Source organism: Xyrauchen texanus, chromosome 33 (assembly GCF_025860055.1).
Source record: "Xyrauchen texanus isolate HMW12.3.18 chromosome 33, RBS_HiC_50CHRs, whole genome shotgun sequence".
Classification (NCBI taxonomy): Eukaryota; Metazoa; Chordata; class Actinopteri; order Cypriniformes; family Catostomidae; genus Xyrauchen; species Xyrauchen texanus.
The window spans coordinates 11,759,826-11,786,273 of record NC_068308.1 but is presented as its reverse complement, the minus strand read 5'-3'; the positions used below and the strand labels follow the sequence as shown (position 1 = coordinate 11,786,273).

Here is a 26,448-nt window from a genome sequence, read left to right as displayed (position 1 = left end):
GTGTACATTTTATTTGTTACTTTTTATCAACGTCAAGTGCTAATCTATTTTACAGTTTGCCATTGCACAGTTTTCTACAAACTGTGTAATTCATTCCTTTTTCAAAAAAATCACAAGCAACTTGTGGCAACGTCAAGTGAATGACATAGATCAGCTTCGAGGATGGACAAACACAGCAACAGCTATAAAACAGCTTGTGTAAGATATGCTTGCTGATATTTCTTTTAGGTGTGACAGTCATTGTACTCAGAACCCTAAAGCATTTTTCAGTTCCTTATACAATTAAAACCATCGATAAGAAATTGGTCCTAGAGTTTTGACAGTCAAACAGATATTGAATAATCTGATCAGTTCCTCTGCATGTACTGTTTTTCATACACAGAACAAATGTATTTGTAAGCAAGGGAGGTGCAAGACCATTATCCAGTAAAGTTTTACTAGTTATCACTGATGGTAAATCAACTGATAAAACCCCATTGACTGATGCTGTTCAAGAAGCACAAGCAAATCAAATAATTCGATATGCAATTGGGGTAAGATCTGATTTTAACTGTTTCTTGGCTTGCCTACTCTGCTTGATTAAAAAGGACTGAAGCACTCCCCAATTGTGCACAGTGCTTATTTATATTGATTTAATGTTAGATGCAAAACATGTTTGGCAAAATTAAAATGCAGCCTTTTCTGTTGTGATTTCTCTTGGAAGAGATTGCATTTCAATGTGATCCATTCTATGAAATATACTTTAATTTTTTCTTAGGTTGGCAATGCTTTTACAGACACAAAAGCACTAGAGGAACTGACAACTATTGCATCTTTACCAACCAGTAGCCACAGGTTCGAAGTGACAAACTTTGATGCATTGGAAAGTATTCGTGAAAAACTCAAAGAGAACATTATTGCCATTGAAGGTGTGTTTGCAGAGGAAAGGAAAACAGTTAGCAGCTGTCATTTCAATGTAGTTACTGTTATTCAGCAAATGGCTTTGTAATAAATTACTTGTTAACTGGTTTATTGTTTGTTTTATTTGCTAGGAACCCAAACATCTGGTGATTCATCAAGAATGGAGTTTGCACAGGACGGCTTTAGTGCAGCATTGTCATCAAATGTAATTATATGTATTATGTTTATGTGTATTCAATGCACGTGACACCAAATTTATTAAATGCACTTTTTCACCTTGTTATAATATAGTTATTGTAGAAATCATGCATGCATCAGACATCTTATTAAAAGTCTATCTACAGTATATTGTGAAAAAAAAATACTTATTGAACTGAAATGAAACAAATAAAAATTGTATTTAAATTAAATTAAACAGCAAACCATATTTTAGAAGTACCCAATACGTGCACTAAAAGTAGTTTTGAGTCATGTCAGATCTGTATAATGCTCAGAAATGTACATAAATGTCTTGAAAAACATTCAAACATTGTTGAAAACCACAGCTTTTCTAGTTATCATTAATCTTGCACATGCCTTTTTTAGTGGATACTAAACCATTCACCCAATTTGAATGTAAATTCCTTAAAATTAAAGCTGACAGTCTCCACTTTTGTACACATTGATTCATTTCTAATCCATTATGGTGGCATACAGAGCAAACTTGCACATGGCTTTTTTAGTGGATACTCAAAAATTAAATTGTCCAATTACGTTTGATCCCCCGAAAATGGTGGGTCTGTGTATAAAATATGCTTTTATTCCTAAACTTTTTACCCAATTTGGATGTAAATACCTTCAAATGAATGCTGACAGTCTTTACTTGAATCATATATTGATACATTTCAAATAATTATGGTAGCGTACAGAGCCAAAATTCAGAAATGTGTCTCACTGTCCCAATACTTATGAAGGGCACTGTTTTTAACCACTCTTCAATATACTGTAGAACTTGAATATAGGACCGCAGCAAAGTGATCTTGGCCCTCTGACTGTATATTACTCTGGGCCCCTTTCCTATACAGTTTAGAATTTGTTGTAGGACCCCTGGACCTTTGGGCCCCTAGAATCGTTAGCATCTTTCTCCGTACTAGCTACAGCCCTGCTTGAGTGTTAAAAGCTGCTTACATGAAAGATCTAAATTATTATAATATTTTTTTTTTTTAAAAAACACTATTTCCATTTAGACAGATATGATAATGACTGCAGTGGGAGCTTTCCAGTGGAAAGGTGGACATAAACTATACACACAAAATGATCAAACAAATGTTTTTAAAGCTGGAAGTGAGCATAACAGTTATCTAGGTGAGTTATTTTATTTGACAGTGTAATCTAGAATGGAAATCAAATCAGTCAGAATTGTTTTAAAAATCTGAGTGTCATATTATATTTGCAGGTTATTCTTTGACAATAGCAACAATATCCAGATCAAAGTATGCAGTTCTGGGAGCTCCGAGACACAAGCATAAGGGACAAGTAATTGTTTCAAAACTTGGTGTTAATCAATGGGACTTGCAATTGGATCCTCCTGAGGTTGTGACTCTCATATTTGAGTAAATTGTTGGCACAACAGACATTGGTGAAGCAATTAAGCACAAAATAGGCTAAATTTCAAACTGTATCCCTCTTTCTCTCTTTTTAGCCTCAGATTGGGTCATACTTTGGAGCTGAGGTGTGTGTGGTGGATTTGAACTCGGACTCCAACACAGACCTCCTGTTGGTTTCAGCACCAACATATACAGAGGCTGACCGAGAGGGCAAAGTGTTTATTTACGTCTATTCAAAATGGGTAAGTGATGGAGAAAAAATAATCAAGAACATATTTACACAAACAAACAAACCAACAAACTTTTAATTAAACAAGAATTCTTTTTTATTGCATTACATATATTTTAGTATTCTTGATAACATTTTGTAATGCTCTCTCTCTGTTTGATCATGCAGACAATCTTTACTTCATCGGATACGGTTCTGGTGGGCATGGCAGGTCAGAGAGGACGATTTGGCTCTTCTCTGTCCAGTCCAGCAGATCTGAATGGAGATGGTTTCAGGGATGTTCTGATTGGAGCTCCCTTAGAAGAAGATGGACAGGGCAGCATCTACATTTTTAATGGAGGAGTAGATAGAATAATGCCAACATATTCACAGGTAAAAGAGACATGTATGATTTTATCTCTTTCATCAAAAAACAAAAGGAAATATTTAGAAAAATGTTCAAGTCTTTGTTTTATATTTATATATATATATATATGTGTGTGTGTGTGTATGTACTTATGCACAAATACAAATTTGCTATATATAGATAGTGCAAGGGAATGTATGGTAGAAGAGGTAGGATATGCTGGATAAATATAAATAGACTAAGCTGTGTATTGAACATAATTATTGCACAATGGGGCAGTTTTAACTGTTCATGAGATGGATAACCTGAGGGAGATTTTTTTTTAATTGTGCCTGATGGTTCTGGTGCTAAGTGCTCTGAAGTGTCGGCCAGAAGGCAACAGTTAAAAGAGGCAGTGGGCTGGGTGAGTGGGGTCCAGAGTGTTTTATCCAGCACTTTTCCTCACTCTGGAAGTGTATAACTCTTGAAGGGTGGACAGGGGCCAACCGATAATCTGCTCAGCAGTCCGAACTGTCCTTTGTAGTCTTCTGATGTCTGATTTCATAGCTGAACCAAACCAGACAGTTATTAAAGTGCAGAGGACAGACTCAATGACTGCTGAGTAACTGCATTAGCAGCACCTGTGGCAGGTTGAACTTCCTCAACTGGCGAAAGAAGAACAACCTCTGCTGGGTACATCTTCTTTGTACACCAATTTGTATTGATGTAAAAGCATGTTCCACTATCTCTTGTTTTCCACAGCTCACTTCCCTCACTTGAACAACACAACTGCACCTCTGACTAAAATGTCCAGAAAAACATCCAAACAGTCAAAAACCGGGAAAAGACTGGTATGTGCTGCCAAATGTTCAGCAGTTCATCCCTGGTAAAACTGTTTGGAAAAAAATTACTAAACACAGGACAAACAAACAAAAACAACAAAAGAATTTGAGAGCTCCACACCGAGGCTGCCATCCATGGCACCATCTTGTATCAAACAGTATATTGTGAATTCTTAGATTTACCAGTATTCATGTACAATTTTTCATAAAATTACAACCTGTTTTAACAAATTACATGCAGACAATACATTTTCATTTGTTTAATAAACTGGTCATGTAAACAATGACAGTGCATGGTGGAAAACGTATATGAACCCTTGAATCTATTAACTAATCAACTGTCATTGGCAATAATGACCTCCACCAAACCTTTCAAGTAGGTGTGGTTCAGATCTGCAAAACAGTCAGGAGGAGTTTTACACCATGCCTTTATTTCAGTTCCACAATATTCTTGGTATGTCTGGAGTGAATTGCTCTTTTGCAATAAGGACAAAGCATCTCAGTCAGTCAGGACAGAGACTGTGCCTCTGTTGATATTTTGTTTTCTATCATTAACCCTGTATTTTTGGTCCAAAACTTGTCTCTTGCACTATATTTTCTATTAACTTCTTGGACTGTTACGTGTATATCTCTTTATCTGTCCAATTCCCTCTTTTTCCACTGTATGTGATGACAGAGAATCGTTGGATCATCTGTGCAACCAGGTTTGCGGTTCTTTGGGATTTCATTAAGTCAGTCCTCTCTAGACCAGAGTGGAGACAACCTACCTGATGTTGCAGTTGGGTCCATGGGAGCAGTTCTGCTTCTCAGGTCTGTTTGCTTTTAAAAAGAAACTAACAGGCACTAAAAAAGTGTTAACCTGCAGTTACCTCGAGGATCTATTTCTACTAGATCTAACACGTGTTGGTGATAATTCATTTGTTATGTTAATTTATTCAGATTTATTAAATTTTTGGTTAATTTAGATGTTACAACATGAAGCACATAAGTTACAACACATTTATTAGGGTGTACACAAAAAAGAAGAAAACGTCATGGTTATTGTTGTAACCTTCATTCCCCAATGGAAGGAACGAGACGTTGTAGTGACACAAGTGATTGTAGTGACACAAGGGGTCTCTTCTGAGAGCCTCACGTACCTCTGAACTTGAAATTGAGAGAATTGTCAAGTTGGCAGACAGAATTTGCATGCCCCGCCCCCGGACATACGGGTATAAAGGGAGCGGGCGAGCGAATGCCAGACAGGTTTTCACTGAGCACCAATTTGCGAACAGATGCCACTTGATGGCGTAAAGCTGCCTGGTAGAGGGAGCTCTGGTTTGGTTGATTGTGTCTTCAACTGCAGGTGGTAGACCACTTAAGTGTTTCGCGTCCCATTCAGGGGCCAGACGTGGAGATTCCAGAGGTCTGGGCACGGGTGACAGAGGGTGCCCCATCCCTGAGAAAGGAGGTCCTTCCTCAGGAGAATTTGCCAGGGAGGCACTTTCGCAAGGAGCGTGAGATCCGAGAACCAGGTCCGGGTGAACCAATTGGTGGCCAATAAGGAGCCACCAATGTGACCTGTTACTCGTCCTCCCTGACCTTGCACAGCACCAGTGCAAGAATGCTCACTGTGGGAAATGCGTACTTGTGCAGCCTCCGGGGCCAGCTGTGTGCCAGCGCATCTGTGCCGAGAGGGGCCTCCGTTAGGGAGTACCAGAGCAGGCAGTGGGAGTTGTCTTGGGAGGCAAGGAGATCTAGCTGTACCCTGCTGAAGCGGCCCCAAATTAGCTGGACCAACTGGGGGTGGAGCCTCCACTCTCCGCTGAGCAAGACCTGTTGCAAGGAGTACAGCCAACAACTCAAGGCAGTTGATGTGCTAATGCAGGTGGGACCCATCCAGGAGCCAGCAGCTGGGTGCCCATAGCATACGGTGCCCCAACCCAGTTGAGAGGTGTCTGTGGTAACCACAACACGTCTGGACACCTGCTGTAGGGGTACTCCTCTCCGCAGAAAACTGAGGTCTGGCCAAGGGTTGAAAGTCTGATGGCTGGAAGGGGTGATAAACACACGTTATATGTCGCGGCGCCATGCCCATCTCGGGACTCGAGTCTGAAACCAGTGCTGGAGCGGTCTCATATGCAACAACCCGAGTGGCGCGACCGCGGCCGAGGATGCCATATGCCCCAGGAGCCTCTGGAACTGTTTGAGAGGAACTGCTGTGCCTGGCTTGAAGCGTTCCAGGCACGTAAGCACTGACTGCGTGTACTATGATGGCCGCTTTGACACTCTCCGATGCAGCAGCGAAATCGGCATCCAATTCCGGGGGCTCAAAGGAGAATGCCGGCTGGCCGCGAAGCGAGCCACACTCATCCCGAGCTTGGACGGAAGCAAGCAAGCGTGCCGGGGGGTGGGTGGTTCGTGGGGATTTACCCGGCTAAACCGAGCCCGTCGTCATCCCCGAATCGCCTTCAACACCAGCCGGGTCATCCTCAGTCCTGTGGGAAGAAGGAACGACGCGGGGGGAGCTGAAGTGGCTTTCTCTTGTGAGAAAAGAAAGTCTTTAAAAAGACGCGTCCTGAAAAGGACGTTCAACACTCACTTGTGCAGTGTGGAGCGGAGGGGGCGGGACCGGGTCGGAATATCACGCACCCGGACCCCAATCGGCCTGATGAGGCGCGCGAGGGATAAAGGTGGCCGGTGACGATGGTTCGAGAGAGAGAGAATTACGGTCATGTCCGTCGTGTGTGTGTTTGTTTATGCTTTTGGTTTAAGTTTTCATTTAAAATTATGATTTATGTTGACAAGCCGGTTCTCGCCTCCTCATTGCCCATCCTTTAACTGTGTTACATGTATGTTGCTCTTTTACCAGAAAACAAACTCTTTTAGAGGAAAATAAATTATTCGAGAGAAGTGAACTCTTTTATAAGAGAAGCGCTGTCGAAGCGCCCAGTGGCAGAGTCTGCACAGAGTGCAGAGAGGAGAAAACCGCTGGAATGCGCCGTCAGATTCAACAGAAAGCTCTCTTGCAGAGGTTGATGAAGCAGTCATGTGTCACACATCTCCCTGATCACACAACCGTTCGGCACCGAAGAAAAAATGTGTCTGGCATTCGCTCGCCCGCTCCCTTTATACTCGTATGTCCGGGGGTGGGGCATGAAATTCTGTCTGCCAACTTGACATTGGCCTTTTCTCAAGTTCAAGTTTAGAGGTATGCAAGGCTCTCAAAAGAGACCCTTTGTGTCACTACAATCGACACAGCGTCGAGTGAGTGACAGAAGGGGAACAAAAGTTTTTTTCAAGTCAAACAATTTATTTAACCCTAGGCATAATTTATAGGTGGGACAGTTGGGACCCTACCTCACAACTTTTTAGATTTGCAAATTTTGTACTTTTTGAAAAGTATTCTTCAGGTATGTGTCTAATGCAAAAGAAACATCTTTAGTTCTCGAGCAGGAGTTTCAATTTAGTTTGTGAGTTATAATAAATGGCGATCCAGCACTAGAATGTGTTATTTTAATGTGATGATTCGTCCTTGTTGCGGCTTTTATCAGTGATATTGAGTGACAACGTGCGACGATGTTCTCTCGTATATACAGACCAAAGTGTCTTTCTAGGAAAGTCAGTCCACTCAGCAGCCATCTTTGGAACGCTCCTTGGGAACTATTTTCAACGGATTCAAGCAGCATACAAGTGCAGCTCCAGTCTACTTGAATGGGGAAAAACAAAATCTCCAAAATGGTTGGTCAAGATTACTATCAAAGAACATATTTCAAATTAGCAGTAAAATCTGAGAACACTGGTATCATTTTGTCTCTTTATCTTAGATTAAGCAAAAGCAACTTAAAAGCAGTTAAAAGCAACTTTTTCAAAGTTGATTGAGAGGCGATGTCTCTATCTAAAAGATGATTGGCTCTTTTACCTGTAAGAGGGGCATTGGACATTCCAATTTCTCCCATTCATTTTAATGGAAGTGGCACCTCTCTGCTAAATAGTGTCTGATCCAGACATGCACTCCAATCACCGCGCTATTGCGCAGGTCACACTCCTTTACCGTTATATTTCAAGGCAAAATGCAAACAGATGTGTCACCGCTCGTGATATACAGTACATTCACTGGCGTACAGATGCAATCTTATTTTATTGAAATACAAAGTTATATTAGGGTGGATTCAGGCCCGGACTGGCCATCAGAAGTGGCGGGGGGAATCCCAGTGAACAGGTGACTGATTTGGCCTATACTGCTCCGCTTGTTTTTTTTTTGTTTTTTTTACTTATTCATTATTATTTTATATTGTTGCCTCCCAAGTGATTTCTGAATTTGATAATTAATCACAAATCTGCTAGCCTCGACTAATCTGGGCCATAAAATGGGTCATACAAATGAATGAGCAGTTCAAGTAAATGCACAGAAAACCAAGGATGCGCATTAATTCATTCAGTACATGGACAGCACAGCTAACGTAAGTGTCTAAATGCTTGTACAGTACTTCCATACCATGAGAGCAATCTGTCATTCTGGCTAAAATTGACTGATCCTTGTATTTAACATCACTTAATCAACCTTAATACATTAAGTTACACCAACAAAACTGATTTTAAGGGTTAGATCAGGTAGAAATAGCTCCTAAACTAATAATTGCAGGTTACCACTTCTTACAGTATATAATGGTGTCCAAAAGAATTAGACAGAAAATATTGGATTCAGCATGAAATCTTAACCTGTAAATGAAAAAAGTTTAGAATTTTGAAAAATATAAAACAAAGAAACATTATGACATAAAATCAATAATGATTTCTAGGTCACTTATCAAATAAGCGATCTTTTGATCATGTCAACTGCTCTATACAAAAACTCTGTGCTTTCATTGATGCACACAAGTTGGTGTATTAAACATTCTTATATCAAACATGCTGTCTGTCTGTCTGTCTGTCTGTCTGTCCGTGTGTGTGTGTGTGTGTGTGTGTGTGTCATTCAGGTCCAGACCTATCATGCGCTTGGAAACAAGAGTAACTTACTTTCCATTTAAAATCCCAACCAGTGAAACAGACTGCCAAAAGACACTGGAAAACACTCTGACAGTGTGCTTCGCCATGAGTGCATACAAACATACCATTGCAGGTTTATGTATAGGCTGATTACATCCTATAATAATGTTTTGGTGTCTTGAAAGCTATATTACATCACATGTCTTGGAATTTGGTATTGTGGCCATGACAATATTTTTTGGCTCCTGCACTTGTTTTGCACGTGTTTTCCTCATTTGCAAGTGGTTTGAATAAAGTTATCTGCTACATGAATAAATATAATAAATACATTTTCTAGATGTGGCTGCCAATGTTAATTACACCATAAAGCTGGATGCCAAGCGACAGAGATTTCGAGCACACTTCTCAGTCAAAAAACGTGTCCTCAATGATCAGATGACTATTGGGATGAGGAAAGAATGCAAGGATCATCGTTTCTTCATAGATGTAAGCATCAAATGCCATTGGAATTTTCTTTTTTAATATGTGTGATAAGTTCTGTGACTTTGATTAAGCCTAAAATCTTGGACTGAGTATTAATAATGCAATACCCTAGGATTTGATTATTCACATGCATGCTGTTATGTTATTAACATTGCTTATAAGGCTTACTTGTATCAATCAGGCTTGTTCAGAAGATGCCCTGAACCCGTTGTCCAATCAGTTAACTTTCATATTTGAAGGTCTTCCATCAACAAAAATGGAAAACTTGAGGCCAGTACTCCTGCCAGCGATAAAAAACACTTCAGATCACAATGTAAGAATTACATTTTTCTTATTTCATATTGAGTACCATCTCATATATCTTGTGCAATCTTTCTTAAAAATAAATGCCAATTGGTATTTTGTTTTTAATGTAATGGCATTCATACATTTTGCAGTGTGGTTTTAATGTTCAAATACATGTCTTAGCTGTAGCCTAACTTTGAGTCAAGGCTCAAGGTCCTTTCCCAGTTCTTCTCCCCTGTCATTTCCTCCACTAATTCCTGTCTAATAAAAAAAGTTGGAAAAAATGCAATTAACAGCAGTTTTATTTATTTTAATAAAGTTTATATTTATGATTATGAACACTTCCTTAATACTATCTTACAGTAATAGAATTACACACAGTGCAATTTCATTTAAAATCTAAATGACCAAAACTGGAACAATATCATTATGTATGGATACCAAACAATTCAAGTACTATGTTTATGTCAGCGGGGGCCTGGTCAAGCGCCTGTCCGGGAGAGAAAAGCGGTAAGGGCGCTCACACCTGCCCCCGCTGCCACAATATTACAAAACAAAAATGCAGAAAGCAAACTAATCATAAACTTGTAAACTTTTGGGGAGGCCATCAGATTTAACAATCAGGCTAAATAAACATGCCATAGATTGCACGTCACAGACTATTATGGGCATGCACTCATTTCATTTATCTGATGCTACATTAATAAACAAAGTTCTCACATCAACACCAAGGAGACGCGAAGTACAGAAAAATATGCAAATATGAAAAATTTACCTATATTCAGTACTTTTTGTGTAATTTATCTTTATATAAAAAAATAAAAAAAAATGTTTAACAGTTAACAATTTTGTTTTAAATATTTGTTTGCTCTCACTATGTTTTACAGCTGGATTTTGAGATAAACTGTGGAACTGATAACATCTGTATTGATAACCTCAGAATGGATTTCAATTTCTCTGGGTGAGTTAATTATTTCATATTTTGATACTGGAGAAAGCAGCATTGATATAAGATGACTCATTGTTTAGTTAATTATTTTATCACTCTTGTAATGATAATTAATTAATCGTTATAACTGTCTGTATGCCCATGAAGGAATTAACTCTTGTTTTGTTTACCTGATTCAGATCTACAAACATAGAGGTTGGGATCATGCAGGAGATTAATGTGACAGTGTTTGTGGAGAACAGAGGAGAAAACTCGTACAACACGGACTTCACCCTCAAATACCCTTTTGGACTTTCTTACAGAAGAATCACCTCTAAACAGGTAATACCAGACTGCAGAAATGGTGATAGTAATTCTATATATAATAATAATGATGATACTATATACAGCTCTGGAAAGAATTAAGAGACCACTGCAAAATTGTCAGTTACTCTGGATTTAATATTCATAGGCATGTGTTTGAGTAAAATTAACATTTTTGAACTGACAACATTTTTTCAAAATTCCAAATAACAATATGGTCATTTAGAGCATTTATTTGCAGAAAATGAGAAATGGTTTAATTAATAAAAATATTCATTGTTTTCAGATCTCGAATAATGCAAAAAAAAGAAGCTCATATTCATTTTAAACAAGACAATACTAATGTTTTAACTTAGGAAGAGGAATTGTATGTTTTGAATACTTAACCTCCTGAGACCCGAGCGTGACTCCTGTGTGCATTTTCCATTTCCCTTTTTGATTTGTAACTAGTAGCACCTAATAAACAAGCAAGAAAAATAATTTTCAGAGAAAATAGTTTTCCTAAAAATGAATATCCACACATGTGAACAGCGCGACAACATATAGAAGTCCGATTTTTTTCATCAAATTGTTAAGTATGCTTCCAGCAGTGTTGGTTATTCATGTTTTTGAGACATTACAGACTTTAAAGCTGATTTCTGTAAAGCTGAATAAAATAATTCTTGTTCAAAGTAATGTCCAGCATCATCCAATCACTGCCAACCATGTCAAAATAAAATGTAGCATTATACAATTCTGAGTATATGTACTGATTACCATTGCCCAATGTCTGCCAAACATGTTGAGTGGTCCAAATATCATCTGCAACCTGAAACTGATTTATTGGTTGTATTTTAGGATTGAATGCACTTAGCTGCATAGAAAGCTTTAAGATGCTCCCTTGCTCATTTTTTAGTAAACGACTTAACCTCCAGTGTGCTGTCTGTCTGCACTGGTCTCAGAACAGTTATAAATGCACCTTATTTTCATCCTAACTCCATATAAAGCCTCTGAAAGCAAAATTTTTCAGCTTTTGGATGGATTTAATCTCAATGTCAAAAGGCACAGTAAACACAGTATATAGGAATGCATTTACTAATGTTAATGAATTGAATTGTATTGCACAGAGATAACAAAATTAAACATAACAAAATGTATATTAAAATTAAGCTAAATCACCCACAGATGTGTTAGGGTTGAGCATGTTTTATCTACTTTTGTGGAAATGCAGTGCCTGACAATCAAGTTTATCAGTGTGCAGACACGTGAACAATTAACAGATTTTTTTAAGTGGCATAACAAAGAAACTAAAGATGCTACTCTTTACAATCAAACAGGTTTCAATGTTCTTTGGTGGCGCTGTGTCAGTAGGAGCAATTCAAGGAAATCGACAGCATGCTGTTTTGTGCGACAGAAGCCTTTAAATGTCTAGTGTCTTGTGAACAGTATTCAGTCAGTTTTTATTAATTTAAATTATGTGTTGCGTATAGTGAAGCCAAGATACAACATCCACGCACGTGGATGCGGGGTTGCATGAGGTTAAGGCACACGTAAAAATGTGAATTCCAATGGAGTAGGTAACAAAATATCTAAAAAAGTTGCATTTATTTTTAAAGAAATATAGCACAAGCACACTTTTCTAGCAAAACAAACTCGCATGCACGCACGCACACACACACACACACACACATTTATACACACATACACAATTATTAGGCAAATTGTATTCCTCAGGATCAATTTTATTGTTAAACAAACACAATGCTCTAAGTCAATCCAAAGCGTTATTGAACCTCAAACCTGAATATTTAACAAAGGAAAAGCGAGTTTTGCCTTTCTCAGGGGAATATATAAGTGTGCACAATTATTAGGCAACTAAATTATAAAAATAATTTCTCCCAACTCAATTGTTTATTCTCAATTTTTAGAGCAAGTGCAACAAATAAGTAACACAAATGACAATTAAATAAAATTTTTGGCCTTTAAAAAATATTCAGTGACCAATATAGCCACCCTTCTTTGCAATAACTGCCATGAGCCTTCCATCAATGAGTCAGTTTCTTGATCTGTTCACAATCAACTTTCGCTGAAGCAGCAAGCACAGCCTTCCAAATGCTATTCAAAGAGGCCTATTAAATTCCCTCACTGTAAATCTCACGTTTGAGAAGGTCCCACAAATTCTAAGTAGGATTTGAACAGGTGAGGAAGGGACCAAGTCATTATTTGGGCATCTTTGAGGCCCTTGCTGATGGAGCATTATCCTGCATAAAGATCATGGCCTTCTTGAATGCTGAGGACCACTTCCCGTACCATTGCTTGAAGTAGGGACGTTTTGGGAGTTGAGTTTCAGTCCATCTTCAACTTGAAGAGGTCCAACTACCTCATCCTTAATGATAGCTGCCCATACCAGTACCCCTCCTCCACCTTGCTGGGACCTGACTCGGAGTGGTGCCCTGTGTCCATTAGTGATCCAGCCACGGGCCTATCCATCTGGTCTATAGAGAGTCACTCTTGTTTCATCTGTCCATAAAACCTTCATCTGTTTCATCTGTCCAAAAAAGAAAAGTCTTCATGTATTTTTTTGCCCAATCTTTACGCTTCAACTTGTGAATCTTATTCAGTAGTGGTCATGTTTCAGCCTTCTTGACCTGGGCCTTGTCTCTGAGCACTTGACACCTTGTACTTCTGGACACTCCGGGTAGATTGCCGTTCTGGAATATGGTGGTATTGGAGGATAATGGGTTCCTGGTAGCTTCACATTTAATTCCTCTCAAGTCTTTTGCAGTTAATTTGCAGTAATGAATCTGCCTAATAATGATGCACACCTTGATATAAGGTGTTAGTCACTTTCGCCACACCCTCCCTCATTACACAAATAAATATATATATATATACATTTGTATATACTTGTATTTTCTTTTCACTTTTTATTCTATTTCATTCTTGTTATTCTTTATTCTTATTATTTTGTGCACTGGAAGCTTTGTGCTTCTGTCACCAAGACAAATTCCTTGTATGTGTAAGCATACTTGGCAATAAAGCTCATTCTTATTCTGATTCTTTAGTGGGTTTACTTCAGTGTTTGAATGATCATTGTCCTGCTGCCAGTGTTGTTGTCCTCGAGATTGGTCTTGGTCTCGAGACCACTTTTTGAAGGTCTCGGTCTCATTGCTCGTTGATATCACTAAATTGCCTGTGCGTAGTCTGATTTTTTTGTTAACATCATTACTGTGATTGGATGTAAAACTTCCTGCTTCAAAGGCAAGCGATAACTTGACTAATTTCCAATTTGAAATTTTTGTTACTGTTAATGGCTGTCATCCCTCCTCACCCCCCTTCACACACACACTCCAAGAAAGTGAATGCGGGAGACAGGAGAAGAAACTGTGGCTGTCTGAGAGATGTCAGCCAAATATTCTGTAATACAATCTTGCTACTTAAACCAGTGTTTCCCAGCCACTATGCCAATTAAGTATATTTTTATGTATATTAAGTATTTTATACAACCAGTTTAAATATTTTGTCCATCATAAAATTATTGTTCTAACAAACTTGTCCATTATTAAATGCAACTCCTCACGTGACCACAAAATGATGCTTCATCAACACACTTGTAGTAAAAACTTTCAGTCAGTGAACTGAAAGAATGAATAGAATACAACAGGTGTATTGTTTTACTCAAAGACTAAAAGCTGTTTATTTGTGCATAGCATAGAGTTACAGATGTTATGAACAGATTCTCTCATGAAACATAAAAAGAATATGATAAACTGTTACATACAATTACTAAAAGCAAATTCTCCTTTTTTAAACAAGTCCAAAAACACTGTTATTAGATGTGTAGATTCTTAGGTACTATAATCTTCACAGAGCGTGTTTGACATCTAAACAGTGAATGGAGGCCGGTCGGCTGCTCTCAGGTCCTGGTGCCTGCCGGATCCAACCTCTGTCAGTGCAACTTTTTTTCGCTCTTTCAACAATGCGATTTTTACCCGTTATGACTTATAGTTAGGTGCAAAATACAGTAAATAAATAATAATACAAAAATGTTTTGCTGTGCCGTTGCAAGAATTAATTTGAAAGAACAAATCTACAAATTGGAAAAGACACAAATTTGTTGGTTTTTCATTATCCAATTAGCGCTCTTGGCATCTGTGACTTCCTTATACAGACTACCTATGTTACGTGCATTTTTTACATAGCCGAATTTAAAACAATACAAGTTCACGCTGCAAAGACAGACAGAAAACATGGACACATTCTTGAAAAGGAAAACCATCGACGATGGGTATGTGGGATAGTGGTGTGCCATGGGATTTTTTTATCGTAAAAAGTGTGCTGTGGCAGAAAAAAGGTTGGGAAACACAGACATAAACAACAAAAAGTTCATCTGCAAAAAAGTGTCCAAAAGAAAACACACAACAGGATGTAAATTATGCAATGCAATGCTTACCAAGACAGCTGGGACCACGTCAAACCGGCACTTAGAAAAGAAGGATAAAGATAGGGAAGCTAAGTGTAAGTGATGTTAGCAAAGGTAGCTAGCTAACGTTAGTAATCTGCCTCTTGCTGCATTCCATTCCACTCGGAAAGTTAATATATTGTTTAAGAAAAGACAGAGGAAAGTGAAGACTTGAGTATTGAATAATTGTTTGATGTATTCTGTACTTAATGATGGTTTCTAGAGAGGAGTCATCCAAAAAACCTGATGCGATGCTTGCACAAATATTTTATTGTTTTAGGTGGATGGTAAAACTTGGAAAATGAGTGTTGAATAAATATTAAGTTCATTTCAGTTCCTTAGTGTTTGTTTGTATTTGTTTGCTCATAGAAAACAAAGGCCAATTCACACACATATAATTCACCTCTGCAGTGCCTTTTTATTATTTTATCAAGACATTTCTCACACACACACACACACACGCGCACACACAGTGAATTCAGTTTTATTACACACAGGAAAATTCAGTTGTTTTCTGTGGGTGTTTTTATGGGAATGTGAATCTTTCAGATCAATTTGAGGAGTGCCTATTTGCATGTTACACATTTTATCGTAAGTGTATCATGCAGTTAGGGACAAACACTGGTCTGGTCTTGGTCTTGGTCTCACTTTGGTCTCAACCCCTCAAAGTCTTGGTCTTGTCTCGGTACACTCTTGTCTTGGTCTCAGTTTAGGTGGTCTTGTCTACAACAATGCCTGTGTAATGTAGCTGCTGGCGCTGGCAATGACGTGAAGATGGAGAACCCAAGTGCAGTTTATTTACATATGTGAAAACCCTAACTCCATACATTAACTAAACTAAACATGGCTTGATATAAACGTGGCTTGACATATATATATATATATATATATATATATATATATATATATATATATATATATATATATATATATATATATATATATATATAGTGTATATGTATATATACACTCACCTAAAGGATTATTAGGAACACCTGTTCAATTTCTCATTAATGCAATTATCTAATCAACCAATCACATGGCAGTTGCTTCAATGCATTTAGGGGTGTGGTCCTGGTCAAGACAATCTCCTGAACTCCAAACTGAATGTCAGAATGGGAAAGAAAGGTGATTTAAGCAATTTTGAGCGTGGCATGGTTGTTGGTGCCAGACGGGCCGGTCGGAGTATTTCACAATCTGCTCAGTTACTGGGATTTTCACCCACAACCATTTCTAGGGTTTACAAAGAATGGTGTGAAAAGGGAAAAACATCCAGTATGCGGCAGTCCTGTGGGCGAAAATGCCTTGTTGATGCTAGAGGTCAGAGGAGAATGGGCCGACTGATTCAAGCTGATAGAAGAGCAACTTTGCCTGAAATAACTACTCGTTACAACCGAGGTATGCAGCAAAGCATTTGTGAAGCCACAACACGCACAACCTTGAGACGGATGGGCTACAACAGCAGAAAACCCCACCGGGTACCACTCATCTCCACTACAAATAGGAAAAAGAGGCTACAATTTGCAAGAGCTCACCAAAATTGGACAGTTGAAGACTGGAAAAATGTTGCCTGGTCTGATGAGTCTCGATTTCTGTTGAGACATTCAGATGGTAGAGTCAGAATTTGGCGTAAACAGAATGAGAACATGGATCCATCATGCCTTGTTACCACTGTGCAGGCTGGTGGTGGTGGTGGTGGTGTAATGGTGTGGGGGATGTTTTCTTGGCACACTTTAGGCCCCTTAGTGCCAATTGGGCATCGTTTAAATGCCACGGCATACCTGAGCATTGTTTCTGACCATGTCCATCCCTTTATGGCCACCATGTACCCATCCTCTGATGGCTACTTCCAGCAGGATAATGCACCATGTCACAAAGCTCGAATCATTTCAAATTGGTTTCTTGAACATGACAATGAGTTCACTGTACTAAAATGGCCCCCACAGTCACCAGATCTCAACCCAATAGAGCATCTTTGGGATGTGGTGGAACGGAGCTTCGTGCCCTGAATGTGCATCCCACAAATCTCCATCAACTGCAAGATGCTATCCTATCAATATGGGCCAACATTTCTAAAGAATGCTTTCAGCACCTTGTTGAATCAATGCCATGTAGAATTAAGGCAGTTCTGAAGGCGAAAGGGGGTCAAACACAGTATTAGTATGGTGTTCCTAATAATCCTTTAGGTGAGTGTATATATATACTTATATATATGGAAAATAATGTATAAGTATATACAAATATGTGAAAAATCTTCTGTATGTACAGGGCAGAGTGGAGTGTGTGCCTCTTGATGGTGAGCCAGGGGTTTTATTGGGAGAGACCATTTGCCACATCAGTAACCCCATCCTCAAAGCCAATGCTCAGGTGAGCGAAAACACCCATGGCACAAACATTTATGTACTTATGCTTATTTATTTAGTCCTTTATTATCAATGCAATCAGACTTTCAAAAGTATAAAAATAAAACAATAAAAACTAAATCTGTTTTTATCTTTCTGTGGATTTTTCCCCAATTATAGGCTGTGTTTGAGATTACATACAGTATAAATAAAGGAAGTACTTTTGGTCAAAATGTGACATTTAGTGCTTTGGTCAAAAGGTATGGCATCTTTTTTTGTTTTGCTTGTGTGGGCTAAATTGTTTTTGCTGCAATTACCAGAAGTTGTTTGAGAGCAAGTGTATTGCAGCCTCTGAACTATAGCTCTAGAAGACTGCTCACATATCAGAAATTGATAATGTAACAACTAAACAAAACCCTTTGTCACTTACAGTGGGAATGACAAACACTCTGAAAACAGTGAATTATCCAAGGAGAAAACCATTGGTGTCAAATACGCCATCTATATTGCCTTGATTAGGTCAGTGATCTGCACTTTTATTACATTTCTGAACCTATATTTTGTTCATCCTGACTACTGCAATTATTTGTCTTCGTTTTACATCATAAGGCATGAAAATTCCAGCATCCACATTAATTTTACTGCAGGAAAAAAGGATCTTCAGAGACCAGTGCAACAAATATTAAAGGTATTGGTTCAAGTGCAGTATCTTGAAAAATCTTATAAAAGGATTTTAACACATTTCATTTAGTACAGTAAAATTGTTTCAAAAGACCAAATTACTCAGTGTAACAGGAAATAATCGGAAAATGGAATGAAAATACACACTTGTTTTTATTAACAACAGAAGAAAATCACTCAGATGTCCATACTGTAAATAAATCCTCATTTGTTCTGCACTATTTTCTCTTTCAGGTTGAAAATGACCTCAGAGAATTAGCTTTCAAAGTTGTCATCAGAGTGCCAGTGAGACTGGGTGATTTTAACATCTGGACAAATACAAATTTACAAGTACATTGCTTTCTTAATTTCTTGTCTTATGTTTTGAAAGTAGTATTAAAATGGTTTTAACTTAATATATAACTACCCTATACACATATAGTATTTTTAGAAGACCCAACCATCGCTCATTGATACTAAGTAATTTGATTGACAGTGTCACAAAGGAAAACTTTATCACTTTCCAACTGCATCAGCTTACACAAATTTTGCTTTAAATGTGATAAACAAACCTCCATTACAGGAGTTTTTTTTTTATTTATTTACAGATTTCAGACTGCAAAAAGATGGCAGAGGAAAAAACTGTAATAACCAATTTTATGGAAGTTGTCAAAAAAAAACGTGTGGTGGTGAGTTGTGATACTTTGCCCAAAAATGAACATCCTGCCAGCAATTACTCACGCTTATGTTGTTCCAAACCCGTAAAGTAAACTATGAGAGATAGTAAACTGCCCATTTAAGAGACCCCCTCTCTCCTGATCTCTGTTAGAACTGCTCTGTTGCAGCATGTGCAGTGTTCAGTTGTGATTTACATCTCCTGAAAAATGAAAGGAAACACTACTTTATATCTGAAAATGTGAGCTCTGGATGGATTGAGGAGGTAAATAAATTTTAATGGATATAAAACTACGGAAGCTCAAAGAGGCCATGCGTTATTATTATTTTTCTGTCTCGTTTTCTCGTGATCTCGACATAACTAAGGTTGTTTTCTCGTGATTATGACTTAATTTTCTTGTGATCTCGACATAACAAAAAGTTGTTTTTGCCTTTAATTTTCTATACAGTTTTTAATTGAACTACAGGATTTACAATTAAATGTTTATTACAAGGTATGAAGGACAATGAGAGATCCTTGGCAGAAAAGTACAATTTATATGTAAATGTAAAGTTATGTTAATTCATTACACTTTGGTTATAAAATATTCACCTGCCCTATCCAAGAGTATTCTAACCAGTCACCTTTCACATAGGCTAAATCAAACATATTAATAAACACCAGGCAGCACGTCACAAACACTTAATAAACGCTTTTCATCAATAGTAATACTCGCTTTCTTCTGCGCTCAACAGGAGTCTTTCTGTGCTTTCCGCAAAGTACCGTTAATACTGTAATATGCGCGCACTCGGATCTAAATCGCGGCTGGCTTGACCGCAGTCATGCAGACGTCCCGGTCCCTCAAGTTGGCTGGCAATGAAATTGACCTAACGTTCAGGGTCACTGTATTTTCTACGAAAAAGTTGTAGACGTGATAGTCTTCTTCTAAGGTGTCTGACACTAATCTGGAAGTTGTCAATGACAGAGAGACATCGAGATCTCGAAAATTAAGTCATGATCATGAGAAAACAACTTTTTGTTATGTCGAGATCACGAGAAAACAACTTTTTGTTATGTCGAGATCACGAGAAAATTAAGTCATGATCACGAGAAAACAACCTTAGTTATTTCGAGATCACGAGAAAACGAGACAGAAAAATAATAATAACGCATGGCCTCTTTGAGCTTCCATATAAAACAGTAGTTTTACAGTTTTTTTTATTTTTATATCTGCATAACCTTTATCATGTTCATGATTTTTGTATCACTTAGACTGGGCTCAGAGCTGCTATTTTTCAGTTGGTCAGTACAGCATCTCTGGATTATGACAAGAGCAAATATGTTTTCTTCTCCACTGATTCTCAAGACACTGCTCCAACTGTCCAGGTAATTCTGTGATGGTTCATGTCAAAGTTTAATGAACCTTGGATTTTAACAGATATTATTCTGCTTGACAACTGTTGATAATAAATGTTTCTGACTTGCAAGCCACAAGACATAAAAGCCATTTGCAGATACAGTAATATGTCTGTCCTGATATACTGGTTGAATATAAAAACCAAACCAGAGCTATCCTTCCCCTTTTGCCACTCACTCGATGTTGTGGCCGATGTAGTGACACTAGGGGTCGCGCTTGAGAGCCCCGTGTCGGTACACGATCCGTTCCACCTGCACGATCCGTTCTACACATGCGTAGTAGACGCAGTAGAAAACGCACATGCGCAAATGATAATTCTGTTTTGCGACGCTGATTTTGATTTACGACACTGCACGATCTGTTCCACGCAAATGGAATGTAAATGTAAAAACTTGAAACTGATATATTATATAGATTTATACAACATGTTACGTCACGTGATATATTCAAAAATAGAAGATTGTAACAAACAGTTCAAGTCAAGTGGGTTTATTGTCATTTCAACCATATACATCCATATACATCCATGTTGATGGATCATGATGACCAAATGAAAGCGTGGAGGGTGCTGAAGGAGTCAATGAAGTGCTATGCCATGGAGCCTTTCACGTTAATTTTTGAAAACATCCAGGACATGGAAACCTTCATGATTATTTGCAAAGACACCCTCAACCTGAGAGTAAATGCTGGAGTTGGGGTGCACAGTCACCCATATACATTTTGTTAGTGTATCTGGGTGACTGTGCACCCCACACTCTGCGTGTGTTTGTGTGTGCGTGTGTGAGAGAGAGAGAATTTTTTACTCTTAAATAAAGATACTCAAAAAGTGTGCTTCACTACTGTTCACCGCTGGTCTCATGTCACTTCTGTGTGTACACATGCTTCTTTCAAGTCATTTCCATTGTCAGTTTGAAATACACTATAACGTTTCCCCAGACTTGTTTGTAGTTCTTTCTTCATGTAAGTGCAGATAGTCTAGGCAGAAATGCATATTATGTTCTTTATAGTCTTCTGTAAACAACATTGAAGGGATTATTTTCATCATTTAGATTATATAGATATTAGCCTATATAGACCCATACTAATACAAAATTACTCAACTTAAAAGTTAAATAATACTAGCAGCTTTTAATTATAAAAAACGACACAAACCGTCTTTGACAATACTACTGACCTCAGACCAAAACACGGTATGTTAAGCCTAATACCATACAGCAATGAATCGCAAAGGAGAGTATGGAGGAAACTGATCATGTATGTTCATGTAACAACTCACAACTCCTTTATTATTTTGGATTGGCAACCACGTAAACACATCGTGCATATCGTAATGCATAGCGTAAGCTACATTTAAAAGCATCAAAATAGACCCGCTGTGAAATGTTAAACACAATACAACTAACGTTACACAAATATGCCGCAAGTTGTGCCGCCTGGCCGTCAAGTGTTTCATCGCATGCGTGGTACTGATAGTGTAGGAAAACCGTGACGTTTTCTACTACGTAATTACGCGCATGCGTAGAACGGATCTTGCAGGTGGAACGGATCGTGTACCGACACCCCGAACACTCTGCCCGAAACAGACTTCCGGGTTGTCCGCTCTCACTTCCCTCGACGGCGGGGCGGTCCACAGGTACATGGAACCCCCCCCCCCCCTGCTTCATTGTGCCAAAGAAAGGCAGTGGGTTGTGGCCAATCTTGGACCTGCGAGTTCTGAGCCGGGTCTTACACAGACTCCCGTTCAAGATGCTGATGCAGAAACACATTTTGACGTGCGTCCGGCATCAACATTGGTTTGCTGCGGTAGACCAGAAGGACACGTACTTTCACATCTCTGTTTTTTTCAGGCATATCAGTAGAAGGTCCTCCCCTTCGTCCTGTCCCCTCATGTCTTCACGATATTCGCAGAGGCAGCTCTTGCCCCATTAAGGGAAGTGGGCATCCGCTAAATGTAGCCCACCACAATGCAGTGGACGGTAAGTCCCTAGGGATGCACGACCTGATCATCAAGTTCCTCAGAGGCGCCCGGAGGCTGAATCCTCCCAGGCCATGCCTCTTCCCCTCATGGGATCTCTCTGCGGTCCTCCTGGGCCTTCGGGGAGCCCCCTTTGAGCCGCTAGAGTCAGTCAAGCTGAAAGCCCTCTCCTTTAAGAAGGCCTTCCTGATTGCGCTCACCTCTATCAAGAGGATTGGGGACTTGAAAGCATTTTCTGTCAGCGACACTTGCCTGGAGTTCGGTCCAGCTGATTCTCACGTCATCCTGAGACGTGTGCCCATGTGCCCAAGGTTCACACGACCCCCTTCAGGCATCAGGTGGTGAACCAGCCCTGTCGTTGCTGTGTCCGGTGTGTGCTTTGCACACCTATTTTGATCGCACGCAGAGCTTTAGACGCTCTGAGCAGCTCTTTGTCTGCTTTGGCTGAAAGCGGAAAGGGAATGCTGTCTCCAAACAGAGGCTTGCCCACTGGATCATGTGTGCCATTGCTCTGGCATACCAGGCTCAGGCCGTGCCCGCCCCTTTTGGAATACGAGCACACTCTACTAGGAGTGTGGCATCCTCGTGGGCACTGGCCAATGGCACCTCTCTAGCAGACATCCGCAGAGCAGTGGGCTGGGCTACACCCAACACTTAGCGAGATTTAACAATCTCCGGATTGAGCCGGTTTCATCCTGTGTTTTGTCAGGTACGAACAGTTAGAGTTTGGTAATATGGAACAGCTGGCCGGGTGTATTGCTTTCGTACAGCACCTTTCCACTACCCTGAGGCAAAAACATGCACTTTTATCCCCAGTCAAGTTCACAAAGTCGTGGACCCTGGATGTCCTTCCTCCCTAGCCCTGTGGCTCATGAATTCGGCAGAGGAGTTTGCAGCCAGACCCACTATGGGTACTAATATGCCCTGTACTGGGATAGGTGCTTCACAGGTGCCGATTACTCCGGTAACCCCCTGTGATGTATTTTCTATGGTACGGTCTCCCAGTCTGTGGACCCACGTCTCCCTTGGGCAGAGCCCTTTCTGCCCCGGTCACTGTGTTTGTAGAGCTCCTCCCTCTCATGGCAGGACCTACCATTGAGCCTCTTCCATGTGCGACTCTTGAGCCCACTTGATGTATCGCCACATGTTACCCTCCCCTCTGGGCAGGGTGTGGTCGCCGTGTGGTCTTTTCCCCCTGAAAGAATAGGAAAGGAAAAGAACACCTTCCCCGGTGCGCGCAATAGCTTTAACTGGCCCCAGCCGAATTTAATACTCTCTGGAGAGAAAAACATATAGAGAAAAGGCTGCGGCTGGTGCGGCCTGCTCCCATGCTAGTTACGTCACTTCCCCCCCATCAGGGATATGGGTAACTACATGACGTCTTTTGGGGCATTGGGGGAGGTTACATGCAGACTGAAGCTCCACCTACTACGCACACAGTAGCTTGATTGCATTTGCATCAGCAGTTCACGTAACACGGTTCAGTGGTTGTGGCGTTTTTCTATAGGGACCCCTAGTGTCACTACATCAACACAATGTTGAGTGAGTGACAGAAGGGGAACATCATGGTTACTGTCTTAACCTCTATTCCCTGATGGAGGGAACGAGATGTTGTGTCCCTCTTGCACACAAAGTAGCCACTGAAATGGCCGGACCTTGTCTCGGCTCCTCAGCACAAAAACTGAACGGAGTGGGCATTCCAGCTCCTTTTATACCCAAATGGCATGCAAATTCCACTCATCAATTCTCATTGGCCTTTTCTCAAAGAATGGGAGGTGTTTGGGGCTCTCAACAATGACCCCTAGTGTCACTACATCGACACAACATCTCGTTCTCTCCATCAGGGAATTGAGGTTACGACAGTAACCATAACGATTTGCATTCCCATTAATCTCAATGCCAGCTGCTAGACTGGTATGTGGCCCCAGGATGTGTGCACTTGTTGCCATCTTTGCACATGGGCACTCAGTTCTGTTTACAGGTTTTTAAGCCAATCACCTCAGCTATAAATACCTTTCGACTAATCACTCTAAAGCCGCAGGAAAATTACATCCTGACATGCTGACAAGGCTGACTGTCTGATGATAACACAAGAACACGTGCAATAACAAGCCACTCACTGGCAACCAACAAACAGTGTTAGGGCAATCTTAAGGGGAGGTAGAAGTGTTTGGGAAACCTGTTTGGAAACAATTCAATTCAGTTTGCCTCTAGTGGCAGAGAAATTACACTACATTACACTACACTTTCAAGATCCTGCCTTTTTATTGACATTATTTGTTTAATGTTGTCACGTTTACAACATGCAGAATTATATAAGGACAAACTTATAGATCATTGGAACACAGCACTTCAGCATTTCAGCAGGGCAGTTTCTTTGTTTATAGATGATGAGGTCAGGCATTTATTGAGAATACATTTCCAATTTGAAAAGGTTGATGAATTTCAATTACGATTATTTTAAGGGTGAAAACAGCAGTGCTTTCATTGTATTTCTTTTTTTTTTACCATGGTTGAAGACTCACCCTTTCTTTCATTTCTGTAGATTAATACCCAAGTGGAGGTGTATGAGGAGGTGGATCTGACAAAAGAGATCATTGGTGGGGTAATAGGAGGACTGCTGCTACTGGCGCTCATCACAGCGGCCCTTCATTATGTGTGTATATATATCACCAGCATAATACAATTTTTGCCTTCACAGTTAAAAATGTACTTGCATGTATCTACATTAATTAATGTTACTGTGTATTTTTCTTTAATTACAAGGCTGGGTTCTTCAAAAGCCAATACAAGCAGATGCTGGAAGATGCAAATAGGGATGCAGGAGGGGAGCCATTGACTGAACAATAATGTTTACATCTATAGATTTAGTCCAAATGTTAAGTGTTAAGTTTTATGAGAATTTTTAAAATCCTATATAAATTATATTCTGTAAGGGTTGATTACTGTTCCTGTAGCTCAACTGGTAGAGCATTATGCTATCAGGATAATGCAGGAATCACACAAATTTATAAAATGTATACCTTGAATTCACTGTGAGTTGCTTTGGATAGAATTGTCTGCTAAATGCATAAATGTAAATGTAGTTTGGTCGATTTTAGAATGTAACATGAAATCTCTTTAACCACTCAAATTAACATAATCATTGCACATGATTAGAATATTAGTGAGCTCAATAATGTGGTAACATCAAGAAAATGTTACAAAAGTGATAATGAGTGTGAACCGTAATAGAAATATTGGACTTCTTATGGCAGGTTTGCCTCTCTCTTCATTGGAATACACTAAAGTGTTAATATACAGATGCCTTTAAGGTTACTGCCTGAAATAGAGCTCATGTCAGTGCATATAAAACAATTATTCTACTGCAATCCTTCATAAAATACAAAATTAAACTAAATATAAGCAAAATAAGTAATACTTACAGGCAGTGTCCCTTTAAGTGCTGTTAATACTGGAGGGAGCAGAAGATTTTCTTTATGACAAACCAGAATAAATAAATAAACAGAATAAATTGTGCTTTAAAGGTATAGTTCACCCAAAAATTAAAATTCTCTCGTCAATTACTCACACACTTATGCCATTCCAGATGTGAATGACCTTCACATCTGCTAAACATAAAAGTAGATTTTGTTTTATGAATATCTCAGCTACAGGGGCGCAGTAGGGAGGGGGCTACTTTTGTAGGGAACCCCCCACACTTTTTTTTTATAATTTTTTTTTTTACTTATTATTATTATTATTATTATTATTAAAACGTCCGATGAGCATAACCTGAGTTACATTCGCTTATTTGTCTACTTTGACAACCATCATAAGGCTACCAGCATTGGTCCACTATAGTCCACTATTCAGTGCCCCACCATTCTTAGTTACTGTTGGTAGGCATGCCCTGTAAAGTTCTGTAAGCTATTTACACCTGGGATGTAGGCTAATGGTGTTTATGTTAACAGTGAGAGATATTCCAAAGGAAATGATAGCACATTTCTCATTTATTAGTTCTGAAATATCAGAAGTAAGAACAAAAAAAAATGCTTTTGAGAGTAGTAGCTTATTAACAATATAATTCCACTGGTCTCAATCATTAA

General features: G+C 39.3%; 1 protein-coding gene across 1 annotated transcript in view; it reads left to right on the top strand.

The window, feature by feature from the left end:
• The window catches only part of LOC127627237 (uncharacterized), a 94,772-nt gene extending 68,756 nt beyond the window's left edge, over positions 1 to 26,016 (top strand). Inside the window, exons 37-60 of the mRNA XM_052103579.1 lie at positions 56 to 198; positions 383 to 533; positions 758 to 908; positions 1,032 to 1,105; positions 2,127 to 2,244; positions 2,336 to 2,472; positions 2,582 to 2,728; positions 2,884 to 3,087; positions 4,559 to 4,692; positions 8,841 to 8,983; positions 9,188 to 9,336; positions 9,515 to 9,646; positions 10,506 to 10,579; positions 10,747 to 10,888; positions 17,580 to 17,678; positions 17,834 to 17,913; positions 18,086 to 18,172; positions 18,263 to 18,341; positions 18,569 to 18,664; positions 18,922 to 19,002; positions 19,143 to 19,253; positions 20,241 to 20,354; positions 24,906 to 25,016; positions 25,127 to 26,016. Coding sequence (XP_051959539.1) covers positions 56 to 198; positions 383 to 533; positions 758 to 908; positions 1,032 to 1,105; positions 2,127 to 2,244; positions 2,336 to 2,472; positions 2,582 to 2,728; positions 2,884 to 3,087; positions 4,559 to 4,692; positions 8,841 to 8,983; positions 9,188 to 9,336; positions 9,515 to 9,646; positions 10,506 to 10,579; positions 10,747 to 10,888; positions 17,580 to 17,678; positions 17,834 to 17,913; positions 18,086 to 18,172; positions 18,263 to 18,341; positions 18,569 to 18,664; positions 18,922 to 19,002; positions 19,143 to 19,253; positions 20,241 to 20,354; positions 24,906 to 25,016; positions 25,127 to 25,210 — 2,841 coding nt within the window. The 3' untranslated portion in view covers positions 25,211 to 26,016. The remainder of the gene's footprint in view (positions 1 to 55; positions 199 to 382; positions 534 to 757; positions 909 to 1,031; positions 1,106 to 2,126; positions 2,245 to 2,335; positions 2,473 to 2,581; positions 2,729 to 2,883; positions 3,088 to 4,558; positions 4,693 to 8,840; positions 8,984 to 9,187; positions 9,337 to 9,514; positions 9,647 to 10,505; positions 10,580 to 10,746; positions 10,889 to 17,579; positions 17,679 to 17,833; positions 17,914 to 18,085; positions 18,173 to 18,262; positions 18,342 to 18,568; positions 18,665 to 18,921; positions 19,003 to 19,142; positions 19,254 to 20,240; positions 20,355 to 24,905; positions 25,017 to 25,126) is intronic.
• The last annotated feature ends 432 nt before the right edge of the window (positions 26,017 to 26,448 follow it).